This window comes from Cnephaeus nilssonii, assembly GCF_951640355.1.
Source record: "Cnephaeus nilssonii genome assembly, chromosome: 8".
Taxonomy (NCBI): Eukaryota; Metazoa; Chordata; class Mammalia; order Chiroptera; family Vespertilionidae; genus Cnephaeus; species Cnephaeus nilssonii.
Genome location: NC_137079.1, coordinates 40,844,162 through 40,861,371, shown reverse-complemented (window position 1 = coordinate 40,861,371; position 17,210 = coordinate 40,844,162). Strand labels below are relative to the sequence as shown.

Sequence of the window (17,210 nt, the reverse complement as noted above, 5' to 3'; positions counted from 1 at the left end):
TTTTTGTGGCTGTTTCTCTTGTGGGATCCTCTTTCTGTCCATGTCCCTTAAATATCGTTCAGATTTCTGTCCACAGCCCTCTTCCTTCACCCCCTCCACTCAGGCCTCGACTATTACCCATACACAAACAGCCCCCGAGCCCTCTCTGTGGACCCACATCCCACATCGCTCTACTGGCTGCCTTTACCTTGGCCACCACCTTGATCCTCCGTCCCTCCACACCCACCTTCAAACACCACCACCAAGCAGACATTATGCTGAAAACCTCACTGACTGTGGACTGGATAAATAAAGGGTATTGCATGATACAGCAGGAGACAGTGAAGAAACCTGTTTTTAACCAAGGTCCAACGACCTTTATGACCTACTTCAAGGTGCCAGTCTTCACTCTCACTGGAAGAGCTATAAGGTGAAAATACAAGAGGGGGGAACTCTCCAGACCCAGCGATGGTGAAGCATCGGCTGTTACCTTTGAGTCATAGGCTGACTGTTTGATGACTTCAGGTGCCATCCAGAAAGGGGTGCCCACGAAGGTATTTCTTTTTATCTGGGTATCCGTCAGCTGGCCCGCCACCCCAAAATCAGCCAGCTTCACCTCTCCATGTTCAGAGAGCAGAACATTGGCAGCTGCAAAATAAAACCAAGATGCCTCTTGATATTATTTGCTGTATTGTTCCGTCCATTATCATTTTGGGAATGTTTCCGTCCTCTCCTCAGCGAGATCATGTGCTCAACAAGAACAGGCAACAAGGCTATGCTTCTGAGCAGACATCCCTCACACCCACCCCGGCATGCTGCAGGGACTCTGGACAGCCCCCCGGAGAAGAAAAGCACAGCTTTACTCTGCAGCACGGTCCTCTCCACCTGAGGTTTTCAACGGAATAAAAACAAGATGCTTTCTTACCTTTAATGTCTCGATGAATTTTCTTCTCCGAATGCAAATAATCAAGTCCTTTCAGTATTTCTCTTAATATAGTAGCAATCTGAGTTTCATCTAAAGGCCCAGGTTCTAACTAACAAAAAAAAATGTTAAAGTTACTTATATGATTCTAAGACATTTGAAATTATAAAAGTCAATACCCATGTTAAATGGACAATAATGAAAATCTACTCCAAAACAGGCATTTTGTCCAGACAATTAAAACCTACTTAAAGGGCCCCAAACAACAATAAAACAGAGAAAATGACTTTGCTGAGTCGAGCAAAGCTGGCTAAAAATTAAAGTAGGGTAGGGCCAGTGAGAAAGTCTGTGGCCAGCCCCACTGTGTTGGGCCATAAGGGGTTTTAGTCCAGAAAGCCAAAGCCCAGAGACTGCCAGTACCTGCTGGGGAGGGCACGAAGCAGCGTGGCTCTGTCCATGTGTAATGGTAATCAAAACACAGTGGTCCAAAGAGAAGGCCCAGGAGCCCACTGCTTTCTGAGAATACCTCTGCACCAGAATTTTTTAAACCTAAAATTTAAAGCTTGAGGGGAAGACAGCTAAAAGAACTCAATTCCAAATGACTGGGATTTTTTGTTATATTTTCTTTATTTTTATAAATATATATGTTATATAACAAAAACAACTTATTATATTGTCCCAAATCAGGAAATAATTATCTCTGAAAACTTTTATTCTGAGAAACTCAAAAGAAATTTATAGTGACTCTTGATATTGATAAATGTATAAAGTGTAAGGAAGAAATGTCAACTACATACATGCCCTTTTCAAAGGAGAAAAAAATGGGTTCTAAAGCTCAGTTCAAATTGGGTAGATCCACCATCACTCACAGAGTGGGAATTCAACAACTAAATAATTACATAAATTACTTCAGCAAAACCACCGAACACCCCCAAAAGAACTGGTCATGGGCCTGTCAGATGGGGGGTGGGGGTGGGGCCTCAGAATTCTAATAGCCTATCAATTTTTCATCTGAACAACGGTCCTCGGAATTACGTCTTCAGACTTGACAGTGAATGCATCATAACCCAAACCCACACATCTTAGCCCATACAACCCTGTGACATCACCAAGCTTTAAAAAGACAGATGCTTTAAAGCCCAGGGAATAAAAACTGAGACCCGCCTCGTTAGGTCGAGTTCTGCCTGACAGCACACTTTCTCAGACGGGCAGTCCTTGGTGTGTGTCAGGGCCGGGGCTGGGAAGGTGGCGGCGGGCGGGGAAGCTGAGACCCCTTTCTGCTTCACGACAGCTGCACTCATGCCTGGAACCGCCTTCTGGCTCATCTAGCGAGCTGTGCCGCCTCTGCTCACTGGCCCAACCTGTCTACACAAAAACCCACCAAATCTGGGTGAAGGAGGGGAGGTTCTCACCCTAACTGTTGGCTCCCTAGGATCCTGGCTGTCGGGCAGCAGGGCACACCTGTGATGGAGCAGCTCCTCGGCGCCTCACCTCAGCACTCAGTGTGAGACAACGTGCTGCTCACTGTCGTTTTACCCGGTGTTATGTGCTCAGAGAAAGTCCCATTGCCTGGGCTAACTAGCCTGCAAGGAAGTATCCCAAATGCTAATCGAGATACTATCCAAGTTACCTCCAACTGAGGCAACAGGTCACACACTTTGTTCCACAGAACCTAACTGTTCCCAGTTATCGGACCCCAAGAGTCTTATTTTCAAGAAACACACATTGAGACTACTGTTCCAAAGACACAATCTGGAAACCCTGCCTGTCTGCCTTCTCCACATCTACTTTCGAGTGTTCATAGAAAATGCAAGTTTTAGCACTCAAAATGAGGAAAAGCCACTTTTCTCATAACCTAGGGGAAAGAAAAGCATATTTGCTCTTATTCACACCACCAGAACACAGTTGTTCATAGTCATATCACAGAGTGCAAGTCCACGCCCTCCTCCACTCCACACAGACCATTAGCAACATGGGGCTAGGCTTGGGCTTAACATCAACCTCTCTTCTATTATTACCCAGTCTCTGGAAAGAAACAGCAGAGCAGCCTGGTGTTATCGGCTAGGAGAGATAAGAAGAGTTCAGTAAAACTAACAGAAAAATCTCTTCCTGGATCACTGAGAACTGGCCCATTTAAATCTGGCCTACACACCAACCCCAATGACTTATTCTTTGTTTGGGGGGTACAGTGGATGTCCTTGGTGTCAAAACTCACTATAAGCGGTATTCAGTTGCTTTCTACATGACAGAAATCCTCACTAGTGGTAAGACCAGGTTGAGCTAAGTTCTCAGAGTCATATATTAGCATTCTCCACCATTACCATTTCTAGGCATTATAAACATGGCAGTCTCTATCATGAAGAGAACTGTGAAAATTTCAAATAATTGTTATAAAAGAAAGACTACTGGCTGCATCTCACCTCTGGGTGACTCTAATTCCCTCTCCCCAAGTCTGTTCTCTCAGCCTTCCTCTGCAGCAGACACCATTAGCCAGGAACGTGGCCACTCCACAAGAGGCCACACCTGCCCACCTCCACAGCAGCACATACAGCCACGTGAGTAAGTTCTCCCCAGTGTAACATGAGAAGTGACACATGCCCCTTTCCTGGCCTTGGCCTTGGAACACTGGCAGCCAGAAAGCACGACTGAAGACCAGGGAATGCCATGGGATACAGATGGTAGGACCACCCACTAGTGCAGGACGCTGGTGACCACATGGACTAGAGCCCACTGACCCCATCACGTGGGAGAGAAATAAATTTCTATCTTGTGTGAGACACTGGGGCCCTACAAGAGCAGCTCGGTCTAAACCAGTGATGGGCAACCTTTTGAGCTTGGTGTGTCAAACTTCGCCAAAAAACTGAGCATAACTCGGGTAGTTTGTCACTTTGAGGAAAAAACTAACTCCAAGACTCTAGTTGCAAATGTTTCATCCTCAGGAGCAGCAAATGTTTCATCCTCGGCATGTGGCCGCGTGTCGTCAGAAATGGCTACACGTGTCAGTGCTGACACGCGTGTCATAGGTTCGTCATCACTGGTTTAAACCTTAATGGATACGCCATCTCATTTTTTAAAAACATTTTGCGGATACATGTTCAAGTTTGCCAAACATCTCTACATGGTATCAGATTTTTATGTGACAATATCCTGGTTTTTTAAATCCTACATAATAAAAGGGTAATATGTAAATTACCATCACTCCACTACGCCCACAATTGGGCCGGCGGGAAGCACGGGGGGCAGGACTCGGGGTGGCCGATTGGGCCGGCGGGAGGCGCAGGGGCGGGACTCGGGGTGGTCTAGGTGGCCAATTGGGCCAGCGGGAGGCAAAGGGCGGGCGGCGGGGACGGAGTGTCAGCGGTGCGGGGACCAAATGGGGCCGGCCGGAGGCAAAGGGCGGGCGGCGGGGACGGAGTGTCAGCAGCACGGGGGGCCAAATGGGGCCGGCCGGAGGCAAAGGGCGGGCGGCGAGGACGGAGTGTCCCCGCCCCCTGCCCTTGCCTCCAGCAGGACACCATCAGCCCCTGCGCCGCTGAGCGGGGGCCGAATGGGGCCTGTGGACACTGAGCTCGCATCGCCAGTGGGGCCGGCAGGACGCAGAGCGCAAGCTCGGCGTCTGTGCCATGGCTGTGCTGTGGCACAGAAGGGGCCTCTGGGGCAGCGAGCCCATGTCCCCGCCCCGGCCAACCTTGTGGCAGGAGTGAACGGGCCTGTGGGGCCCAGAGCTCAGCATCCATGTGGCAGGGGAGGAACCAGAAAAATGAATCTTTCCAGTTCCTGATGCTGACAGCCCTATGGGTGCCAGGGTCCTCCACCTGCAGCCCCCAGTCGCAGACTGGAAGCCCCCTGCCAGCAGTCCAGACGGGACCAGTGTTGTGCCGCTGTGGTGGGTGTCAGCGGGCATGCTACAGACATCAAATCACTGCCACCAAGGCCACCCCCACACCCCCCCACACACACACACTCGAAAGTAGTATGGTCCAAGGGGTGACTCCTAAGGCAAGGCTCCCATGGCAGCTGATACTCACCATGCCAGGTGAGGAAGCCAGACCTGAAAGCCCAAGCCCCCGAACTGCAGGGCGTCATGGGCCAGGGCCTTGAGGAGGCCCCAGGGCAAGCATCTTCCTAGAGCCTGTGCAGAAGGAGGGGCGGAACCTCTAGCTAGAAGCTGGGGTGAGGGATGCTGGCGTCTCTGCAGACCAAGACAGGGCTGAGGGACACCCCCACACACACACACCCACGCACGAATTTCGTGCACCGGGCCTCTAGTCTGTTATAAACATAAGACCCTCTCAAAATAATACTAATGGTTTTCAATATGTAAAAGATAATTCTTGTGAAGTGTGTCTTCTGCTCAGAGAGTTGGGGGCAGAGATAAGAAGTGGAGAAAGATACAATGAGGTCAGAGGGAGGGGAAGGACAGCATGGGATCAGGGAAGGCCACAGACTTTGCACCTGGTCACAAGGAGGTCCAAAGTCCAGCTCTGTTTGTGAGCTGGGACACCTAACCTGAGTGTCCCGTTTCCTCATCAATGAAAACGAGATGATTAGGAACATCCAAAAAGGATGCCTGGTTCTTGTCATCAGGGCCATTGAGTGCAACGTAGATGGCAATTTGCTGGGGCTCTCATACTCCACAAGACTTTTTTTCAAATGGAGAGTTCTACATTTCTTCCAACTGTAATGTCTAAAATTTCACAGACTTCAAGTCAAAGCTCCAAAGAAAGTTACCACTAAATAAGTAAATAACTGTGGCATTAATAATGAATAAATTATGGCATTTAGAGACTAGAATTGCTGCCCTGAAAAACTTGAGGTCAGACAAGAGTCCCCACGAACAACTTTATATATGCCACAAATGAAATTCACTTAAGATAATAGGAAATCTAATTAAACAAAATAATTTTCTACAGTCCTGAAGTATTTCCCAAAAGAGTAAAAAAATGAAATGTTTTGTATGTGTATATTTATAGAAAAGCAGTGAAGCAAGTCATAAAATTTATCCAGCTGTTCTGTCACTATTCCCATTTTAATGTAATAGTTCATATCATATTAAATATTTTTCTTGAAATTTCCTTTGAACATCATTTTGACCAACTGCTTTTATGGTTTATATCATTAGAGTTTTACCTTCCCCCAAAAAACTACGAATTGCTACTATTATTGTGAGAAAGCAAGCTCCTTTTAATCGGAGGGCACTTCTTTCCTTAGCGAATAAAACCTATGTAGACTATAACCACTGAAAAACGGCTTCCTTCAGCTCTCACGCTGAGCAGTGAATAATGCAGACCATCACTTGACAACTTTCCATCAGGCAGGACCCACCCTCTAATACCAAAATGACAGGTTAGGCCTGTCCCAGAAATCACCACTCACCCAAAGGCCAGCTTTGTAGGACAGGTAGGAAAGTGGGCTGATGACATTAATTTCGCTGCATAGCCACAGGGGCGGCAAGATGTCAAGTGCTAAACTACTGTGTGCAGTCTTTTAAGAATTGATTTTGCATATGCTGTGCTTCGAGGAATACTTAAACAATGCCTATGATTCACTGGTTGTTTCTGAGCATCTTGCCAGAGGCCAACATGTAAACCGTGTTTTACCATGAGAAGCAAGTCCCAGACTGTGACTTTAAGGTCATCCTATACCTAGCTCCCACTATCTCATGTGGGAGACAGTGGCGCACACTAATGGCGCAGTAGGTCCAGGCCAGGCAGCCGGGCACGGGTGCCGGCCCGGCTCCTCCGCAGCCCGCTGCATACCCTGCCCACTGCTCTGGTATGAGCAGCGTGCTGCAGGCCTCACACTCTGCCTGGGTCTTACTCTGAAAACGGTTTAATTTGTTAAAATCCTAATTCTAATTAATTATAAATTAAAATATTGCCCACATATTTTGGAAGCTAAGTTACTATCTGAAATTTAAAATAATGATGGGGTATTAGCTCTACAAACGTGAAAACCAGTTTTGGAAAACTAGCAAACTGATCTTCAGTAAGATAGTGACAGGCAAAATCCTTCTTGGCTTTTATGAATGAGTTCATGGGTTTCCCAAGAAACAACAATACTGGTTTCAAAAGTAGACCTGTAATTGTCAATAATATATCAGAAGCAGAAATACATATTATAAGAAAGAGTTTGGTCCATTTTTCATAGAACTTAAAGAGAGAAATGGAAATGTATAAACAGAATTACTTTCAAAACCAAGAAGAGCCTTAATGCACAGGCTTCCGACATAATACTTACTAGATCTAGTGCGGAGCCTCCACCAAGATATTCCATTATTATCCACAACTTAGTATCCTACAAAAACAAAAAAAGAGAGAAATTACTTTTAAAATGAGCAAAACCGAAAAAAAAAAAATAATCTACAGGTATTTTTTCTTGTTATTTTGAAACCATAAAATTTTATAAATACACTAGAGGCCCAGTGCACGGATTTGTGCACCAGTGGGGTCCCTCAGCCTGGCCTGCGGGGATCAGTGGCCCTCCGCGCTGCTGCAGCCTGGCCTTACCCGCCAGCTTATCGGGCTCCAGCCCACTGTCCGCATTGATCCCGCACAGCATGAAGTAGTGCACGAAGCAGCAGGCGGCCAGGGAGGAGCCCGCGGCTGGGCTGGGCACAGCGCCGCTCCCGCTCATCCCAGCCCCGCTGCACCTGCCACCACCGCTGCTTGAGCGCGCAGGGGGATTGTCCACAGGAGAGGCTCGGACCGTCTCAGCTGCACTTGCCAGCCATCAGCCTGGCAGCTGGCACCCATCTGTCAGCTCAGCAATGCTCCCACTGTGGGAGCACACTGACCATCAGGGGGAAGCTCCTGCGTTGTCTGCTCCCTGGTGGTCAGTGCATGTCATAGCCACCTGCCAATTGTCTGGTCATTTAGGCTTTTATATATATAGAAGATACATGCCATCAAGGAAAATGTGCCCAGCAAGCCGTGGGCAAGAGGCCTCCTGTGTCAGAGGGGCTGCCATGTCTGGCCAGGCCCTGTACCAGACTCTTCCAGACAGGTGACCAGACCTTCTGGACCAGCCATCTCTTAAGATGGGACAAGATGGGACCACAGGGGGCTCCACTCGTAAACAACCTCAGGCCATGACCCACAAGCACAGTAGGGTTTGAGATCCAGTCCCCAAAGCCAGTTCAGTCCAGCAGCAGCCACACAGTCTCCCCCCAGGTGTCAGCCAGGTGCCCGAAGCACACAATCCTGGGAGCAGGCCACTTCCTTTTCTGTGGCCTGCAGCTGTGATGCAGGGACTGACCCTCATCCCTATGAGTAAAGGGAAAGGCAATGCTCCAAAGGTGGGGTGGTGGGCTGGCCAGCTAGCCTGAACTTCGCAGAGGCAGCCCATTTCAGACCCCCAGAGGCTACCGTGCTCTCTCAGGGAGCTCCAGGAAAGGAGGCCCGTGCTGAACTAAGTCTGTGTCTGTGTCCACCTAGCTCCCCCCACCAGCGGGGTGAGGTGCCATTTGTTACTCTGTCTTTTCCTTTTCTCTCTCATGCAGCGCCTGTGAATTCTAGCATTCTCTTTGGAAACATAAATCCCAAACTGCTTCTCCCTTGAAAGAAGCTAGCAAATATCTGCACTGTTCTTCCCGTGCGGTGGTCAGGAAGACTCGGGCTTGGGAATGAGCCAGACCAGGATTGGGATTCTGACCCCTCCTTATAAGCTGAGGGGCCTGGGAAGGTATTTCCTCTCTAAGCTTCTGACCCATGCTCAGCTAAGTGCCAGAACAGAACAGCTGGTGACATGAATAACCCATAACAGCACCGATGGCAGGTAACCCTTCAGTGATACTGTGGTGGCTGACCCATCGCAGCGCTAGTGGTGTTCTGGCCCACTGCCTGGGAGCCATGTCCATGGGTATGCTTGTACCAGCAAGATTCATTGCTAACTCAGTGCTTTATGGTAGCTTTCGTGTGCATCAACACAGGATAGAACAACAAAACCTCTTCCAAGGCGCTTGTACCTTCAGGACAGAACTGTGCCTTTGCCCTTCAGATCATCCCCAAGAAGGGCCCTCTGTCGGGTGCCATGGACTCCTGTTTCTAGTGACAGGACTCTGGCTTCTCGGCCATTTCACCTCAGCAGATCCCTGTCAGGAAAACCCTCACTGGCCCCATACGCTGAACAGACTTTTGCTTTAGACCTACTGGTCTAAGCGCCAGGGGACAGTGCCTGGCACGCTCGAGCTCAGGAAGGCTACCTGTGGTGCTCTGCAGCCAAGGAAGGGTCAATCACACCGACTGCACTCACTCAGGGGGGCACTGGTGCCTGCTCTGCACTTGCAAAAATAATCCCTTCTAAAACTTAAAACAAACCCTGACATCTGAGGTCAATTCTATAATATCCTAAATACAGTCCACGTTTGACTGTATATAGAACACTTACAAGCTTTTAAACGGCCTCGACTACTAATGTGATGAAGACAATTTAAGTCTAGACTGAAAAAGGCACAGAAAGAAGCCTTAAATGATGTGTTTGGAATCCACCTTATACATACAAAGATCTCCTCACCTAACAACCACTCATCCAGTCAAGGGCACCCGCCTTGAACAGGCTCAATCACCTCCTGGTCCTGACTTAAAGAGAACTTCCTATCAGAAAGAGTGATCTCCAACCTTCCTCTCTGTTCACAAATATGCCCAATGGCAGATCTCTCTAACACCTGCTACTAGAGAATGTTGTGTTGCTCCTTCGGAGCATTCCAAAAGCATCCTATCTGGTAGCTAGAAATAAACTATTCCAGGGAACGCCCAATACCGTTTTTGATGACATGGGAAATTTAAATTGTTTTCCTCTAAGGGAACTTGAGTTTCTACTCTCATTCCTTTTTTTTATGGGGCTGTTTGACCCAGCTCCCATCTCTTTTATTATTTTATGGGCATTAAGGGCAAGTTTACAAGAGCAAGATAAACTCTCAGCAGGTCTGTAATCTCTCCCCACCTCACTCCCCACTGCAGGGAGCTGTGCAATGAGACACCCTGGGAACAGCCTTTGCTGACTCTGGAGATTCCAGTGTCACCACACTGTTTCCTGGAACAAGACACAAGTGACCACACCTTGTCTGCCATTCCGAAGCTCCATCCTGGGTCAGCCTAGCAAGTAACTACGTACCAAGGAAACAAAACAACACTTTAAAGTACTATTTCTTCCTTTCAGAGATAAGTGACCCATTTCCAGCGTTGTCCTAATACCACAGGGGGCGTTAGAGCAATAGCAGGACAACTGGCAAACCAGCTGCTCTCCAGCTAAAAGGCTAAAGCCCCACCCTTTCATTGTAGAGACCTGGCCTTTCTGGAGAGGAAGATGCAGTAAAAAGACCAGCCGGTTTCTATTTTCATCCAGCTGCTTCCTGGTACCAGACCTGCTGGGGTATGAACGCTATTATGTAAACATGAAGTCCACCAGATTCAAGGGCACTTAGGAAAACAGCAGTAGGTCCTTTTTTCAGGCCACTGCATTTTAAGCACCTTAGCTAGGTCCTGTGACTAATGTGTTTTTGTCCCCAATTCCATCAGCACCACCAACCCACTAATTGGGGAATAAAATGGAAATTGCATCGCGAAAGGCTCCACTGGCCACCGCCTCTTGCCGAGACTTGCTTTCTGACCTTACTGGGCGTGTCACTCATCTTGCCGTGGAGAGCCGGCCAGTCCCCACACACTCCTGGCTGAGATGCCACTGGGCAGCTTTTCCCAGGGGCGAGCACCAGGAGGCAGCAGTAAGCAGGGTGAGCACCTGCCTTCCGCACAGGGAGCTTGCCTTCTAGAGCTGAAGACAATCTTCAATGATGCTTGACTAGCTATAACTCACAAGTGGATGCCAAGGGAGGGTACAGCAGGGACCTGGCAGCTCACGTCAGAACCTGAATGATGAGTTGGCACTGGGGTCAGGGAGGGAGGGGACCAGGGGGAGAAATGCAGGTCAGCATCCAGGTGGCAGGAGTGAAGCTGCAAGGCAGGGAAGAGGCAGCATCAAAGACCTAATGGAAAGAGGGCACAAGGAGGGGCGGGTGGAGTGACAGAGAAAGGCCAATCTCGTAGTAGCTGGGGTAAACATGTCAGACTATCTCCTAAGGCACTGAAGGGTACACCAAAGCAATGCTCGTTTGGCAAGCACTCAATGTGTGTGGAGAAGTGGCTGGAAATAGTTAAAGGCTCATGTACGGTCTGGGGAAAGGTGACGGCGAAGGTGAGTGTGACATCATCTGGAGAGGATTGGGAAGCAGAAATGACAGGACTGGGTGGTGCGCAAGGAGGTCAAAGCGACTTTGGCTTTGGCCTCACTTGAATGAACACCTGGCAGTGCCATCTACTGACAGGAAGCCCAGGGGAAGGAGGTACGGGGTACAATTTGAGCGGTTTGACATAAAGGTGTCCACCCAACATTATAGAGAGTGAGTCAATCTCTTATCTTAAGAAACAACAACAAACTCCTGATTTTAAAATATCTGAGAGCTTCTACTAAATTCTGTCATGACTTCCAAACTCTGGCTTGGTGAACTAGTGCCCTTCACAAGCATGTACCCTCTGTCTCCCCACCTCATTTCCACATGCTCTGCTCCATGCCCCCACTCCAACACCTGCAGGTTTCTGCACAGGGGCTCTCTCTGATAGACTCCCTGCAAGTCCAGCTCACAGGGCAGTTCTCTGAGGATACTGATTCAGGGTACCCATCTCCCTCCTTCATTCTCCACCCCCAACCACTGTCCTCACTTTCCTCTCACCTCAGAGAGAGGGCCATCTCATCCTCCACCCAGGAATGGCGTGCAGCTACACCAGGGTTTCTCATCCTTGACACTGACATGTGGGGAACAATTCTCTCTGTGGGCACTGTCTGGTGCCTACAGTCTAGCAGCATCCCTGGCTCTCTACCCACTAGGTGCCAGTACCACGTCTCCAGTTCCGATGACCAAAAGGTTCTCAGACATTTCTGATGGCCTCAAAGAGCCAAAATCACCCTCATTGAAAGCCACTTCACTGTATGATCAAGTGCTACTAGACGAGAAGCACTGACAAATAATTCCCTCCTCATTCCAGCCCCGTCAGTTTTGCATATAGGAACCCTGAAACCTCCAACTAGAAGACTATCACTTACTTACCATGAGACACCCAAGCTTTGGATTCCTCAGCCCTTAAAAAACGATAATAATCTCCATGGTTCTAAACCTCCCAGTTCAATTGACAATAAAATGAGATAATGAATGTGAAATCACTCTGCAAAGTTCGAAGTACTAAACACATGCAAAGTGGTATTTGCTTATCAACATCATCACCCATACATGCCTTAAAATAACCTGCAGAAACCAAAACAGCCCAATTAACAACACCAAATAGTATTTCTCTGCATGGGAGTGTATGAGGAAACTAAAATCTGGAACAACGATTCATACACATTCTATACTGGAATTAAAAAAGCATTACTGCTCTCCCAGCCTTGAGGCAAGTGTTGAAAAGAATGGTCTGGTCAAAGACACACTTGGCCTGTTCTCAGTGACCAGAGGACCACGCTGTCCCTGCCCGGATGTGCAAGCACTGCCCCCGTAAACCTCACAAACGGTGACCTGTGAGGCACTCTACGAGAAATAAATCAGAAGAGTTCTTAAAACAAGAATAATTTTAATCAGAATAATTTCCTTTTTTAAAAATTACCTCAAACAACATAAATCATGAATGTTCCTATAATATAATTTTCCCATATGGGGAAAGAAAATGGCTTATTTAATTAATTCAGGATTCACAATGTAAAAGGTACCCACAGAAGGAAGACCAGTGAAGACACTGAGAGAAGACATCCACCTGCAAGCCAGACCTGAGAGGAAACCAACCGAGACTTATCTCAGACTTCCAACCTCCATGTTTGTGGGGAAATGAATTTCTGTTGTTTAAGCCATGCCATCTGTGGTACTTCATTATGGCAGAAAATGAGGACAGTCATCAATCCATAAGTGGAAAATAATGGTATTTCAATGAGTTCATCTTATTGTAAGGTTGAACACTTTTATATATTGGAGGGTCGTGTTTATTTTCTATGAACCCTTAATTCATTTCCTTTGTCCATTTTTTTTACTGGGTAACAGGCCTTTGTTAAAAATGGGAGCTTCTAACATTAAGAAAATTAGCCTCCTGCAACATGATCTGCAAACACAGCATTTTCCGCATTTGTCTTTGGGTTTTGCTTTTGGTAGTTTTTGCTTGCAGAAATTAATTTAATGGCGACACAACATCAATAATGATGCCACTTATAGGCAACCTGAATTGTTGGCAACTGCTTCCTAAGAACCTGTGCTGATGACTGAAAATGGGGGCTCCCTTTTCAGGGGAAAGGGGGCTTGACAGACAACAACAGATGACAGGAAGGTTAAAACAAGGTAAACAAGACAGGGTAAGATTCCACACAGTTAACAAGATTTTTTACACAGAAATTCTAAAATGAAGTTAAGTACATTTTGCATCTACACTGCATCCAAATTCATTAGCAGTAACAAAAGGCTGAGCCCAAGAATCATCTAAAGTACAGCAGGTTTTATTAAAATACGTGTGGCCCAGTGCACGGATTCGTGCACATTGAAAGGACATTAATTAGAATGCCTGGAGTGGCACCACAGCTTGAAGGGAGTCTGCACAGTGAGCAGGGTCCCTCTGGCAGGTGGGGTCCCTCAGCCTGGCCTGTGGGGATCGGGCCAAAACCGGCTCTTGGACATCCCCCGAGGGGTCCCAGAGTGCGAGAGGGCACTCTGCAAAGTTGCTGTCGTACAGGGTGTGGAACGCAAATGCAAGTGTGCAGTAAACCAGATTCAGGAACCAGGAGGCGCCGCGAGGAATCAGGCTCCCTCCTCTCTGGTTCTGGGCTGTGTCACCTGAGAACCATGTGTCACCCGAGAACCGCCACTGCCAAGTCACTGCAGCTCGGCAGCTCCTGCGTTGAGCGTCTGCCCCGTGGTGGTTAGTGCACGTCATAGGTACCGGCGGGTCAGCCGGTCACTTAGCCTTTTAGATAGGTAGGTAGGTAGGTAGGTAGGTAGGTAGGTAGATAGATAGATAGATAGATAGATAGATAGATAGATAGATGGGTTAAGACTTCCTTAACAATATGGTTTTTAAAGCAAAGATACATTTTTGTTAAGATGTGGGCATGAACACAGAATGTTGAGACAGGATTTGAATCCTGCCTCTGACCCTTACCAGCTCTCTGACCCTGAGACCAGTCTCTCAGAGACTCCCTGACATCACAGCCTTCCAATTGTATTCAAGGTACAGAATATGGTTCCTGACCTCAAAAAACTTGTTTCCTGTTTCACTGATGCTACCATTTCTTAAATAATTTAGACAGCTACTATGAACACGGTATATATCTAGACTCTGACTTTAAGAAACTTTTCATAATAGAAAATGTGGACAAATAACTACAATCAGACAGCCTGCACTGGGTGCCACAAAAGAGATACAAAATGCCATGGGTATTCTGAGAGGCCCATCTGAACTGAATGAGGAGAAGGCTTAGATGAAACTCCAAGAGAGAAGTGGTATTTGAGCTGCAACTTGAAGAACTAAGGCAAAATCAACATCATTAAAATGTCCATACTACCCAAATCAATCTTCAGATTCAATGCAATCCCCATTAATATACCAACAGCATATTTCAAAGATCAAGAACAAACTCTCCAAAAATTCATCTGGAATAAAAAAAAAAGACCCCAAATAGCCACAGCAATCCTGAGAAAGAAGAATAAAGTTGGAGGGATCATAGCTTGGTCTGCAGTGTTTTCAGGCCTGAACTTTCCTTGGTATCTGTACTCCTTAACAAACCAGTCAGCCTTGGTTTGACAGAAACCTGAAACGACAGGAAGAGAGGTCAACTCTCACTGTCCTCCCAGCAGTTCTAATAGATTATCAGATATCAAGCTATATTACCAAGCCACGGTTCTCAAAACTGCCTGGTACGGGCACAAGAACAGACATATAGACCAATGGAACAGAATAGAGAACCCAGAAATCGACCCAAGCCATTATGCTCAATTAATATTTGACAAAGGAGGCAAGAGCATGCAATGGAGTCAAAACAGTCTCTTCAATAAATGGTGCTGGGAAATTTGGACAGATACATGCAAAAAAAATGAAACTAGACCACCAACTTACACCAAACACAAAAACAAACTCAAAATGGCTAAAGGACTTGAATGTAAGATAGGAAACCATAAAAATCCTACAAGATTCCATAGGCAGCAAAATAGCAGACATATGTCGTAGCAATATCTTTACAGATACAGCCCCTAGGGCAATGGAGACTAAGGAGACAATAAACAAATGGGACTACATCAAAATAAAAAGCTTCTGCACAGCAAAAGAAACCATCAACAAAACAATAAGAAAGCCCACTGCATGGGAGAACATATTTGCCAATGATATTTCCGATAAGGCTTTAATCTCCAAAATTTACAGAAAACTCATACAACTTAACAAAAGGAAGATAAACAATCCAATCAAAAAATGGTCAAAGGAACTAAATAGACACTTTTCGAAAGAGGACATACAGAAGGCCCAGAGACATATGAAAACATGCTCAAAGTCACTAATCATCCCAGAGATGCAAATCAAAACAACAATGAGATACCATCTCACACCTGTCAGAATGACCATTATCAACAAGTCAACAGACAAGTGCTGGCGAGGATGTGGAGAAAAAGGAACCCTCATGCACTGCTGGTGGGAATGCAGACTGGTGCAGCCACTGTGGAGAACAGTATGGAGTTTTCTCAAAAAGTTAAAAATGGAACTCCCATTTGACCCAGTGATCCCACTTCTAGGAATATATCCCAAGAAACCAGAAACCCCAATCAGAAAGGATATATGCACCCCTATGTTCATAACAGCACAACTTACAATAGCTAAGATTTGGAAACAGCCTACGTCGCCCATCGGCAGATGAGTGGATTAAAAAACTGTGGTACATCTACACAATGGAATACTACGCCGCTATTAAAAAAAAAGGAACCTTTACCATTTGCAACAGCATGGATGGACCTGGAGAGCATTATGCTAAGCGAAATAAGCCAGTCGGAGAAAGATAAATATCACATGATCTCATTCATATGTGGGATATAATGATCAACATAATTTGATGAAGAAGAATAGATCAATCTAGAGACAAATGGTAGGGGAGGGGGTTAGAGAGCAACCAAAGGACTTATATGCATGCATATTAGTGTAACTAATGGACACAGACACTGGGGCAGTGGGGGCTTACCCGGGCTGGGAAGGGATGAGGGAGGGGGTCAATTGGGGAAAAAGTAAAACTTTAGACAATAAAATAATAATAATAATAAAATAAAAAATAAGAAAAAGTACTAAGGCTGACTGGGGCAGGGTGATAGGGGTGTTTCTGGCAGATACCTGGGGATGGTCAAGGAATAAACAAGTGATCCTGTTCAGCTAAGCAGGTGAGAATAATGCCAGTTGGTGGAGTTTCAGCTTAACTTAATAAGCAACGGGGAAATCAAAACTTTCAGAGGAGGATAAGTAACCAGCAACTACCTACATGATAGAATGAGTGAGCAGGTCAGGGCGAGACCTGGAGACATTCTAGAAGTGGCCCTGATGAGTGTTTCCGCTCGTTGGAGCCGCAGTAAGTGAGGACTCCAGGAATACAGATAGGAAGGTCAGAAAGAGGACAACTAGGTGGACAGGGGAGGGAAGCCGAGATGGCTCTTTGTACTTTTGCAATATTGATGGGACAGTCTGGCAGATACACCGGAGCAACAGTTGAAAAATATGGTTTTGGAGTTTGGGAGAGAGGTTGGAACCAGCACAGTGATGGTAACTGATACAGTGAAATTTAGTGTGTGGGGACCCACTGGGAGCCCTTTGGGTTAGTATGAAGATTATTTTCAGCTGAAAACATCTTCTATTTAATAGATGCAGAAAGAAGACTGCTAGGAGCTTCCCTTATCTGACTAAAGCAGCAATTTCTGGGAGGTGAGGCTGCATAAATCCCCTCTTTGGGGTGGGCCTACTCTCAGGAGGAAGAACAGAATAAACTTACCATAAACCCCCTGGCCTGGAGGAGGAAGCAGGACCTCTCTATCTGTAGAGAGAGCAGCACTTATTTTCTTATCTGCTGTAAAATCCCATTTGTCTTTCCTAAAGAAACACATTTGTTCTTCCCCTCCCTTCTCCTTAATTAGGATATAAGGCTCTATCTTTATCATTTAATGAGTATGCACACTTATAAACTTTTCTCCTGTTAATCTGTCTTCTGTCATTTTAATTTGCAGACCCCCTAGTCAAAAAGAGGGTAGAGGAAAAGTTGT

At 46.5% G+C, this 17,210-nt stretch overlaps 1 protein-coding gene across 2 annotated transcripts in view; it reads right to left on the bottom strand.

Moving 5' to 3' along the window:
- Nucleotides 1–17,210, bottom strand: part of STK24 (serine/threonine kinase 24) — a 102,356-nt gene that overhangs the window by 18,887 nt on the left and 66,259 nt on the right. For both annotated transcript variants that reach the window (XM_079779462.1, XM_079779463.1), the window contains exons 3-5: nt 7,142–7,198; nt 905–1,013; nt 470–627 (exon numbers count right to left, since the gene is read on the bottom strand). In XM_079779462.1, coding sequence (XP_079635588.1) covers nt 470–627; nt 905–1,013; nt 7,142–7,198 — 324 coding nt within the window. The remainder of the gene's footprint in view (nt 1–469; nt 628–904; nt 1,014–7,141; nt 7,199–17,210) is intronic.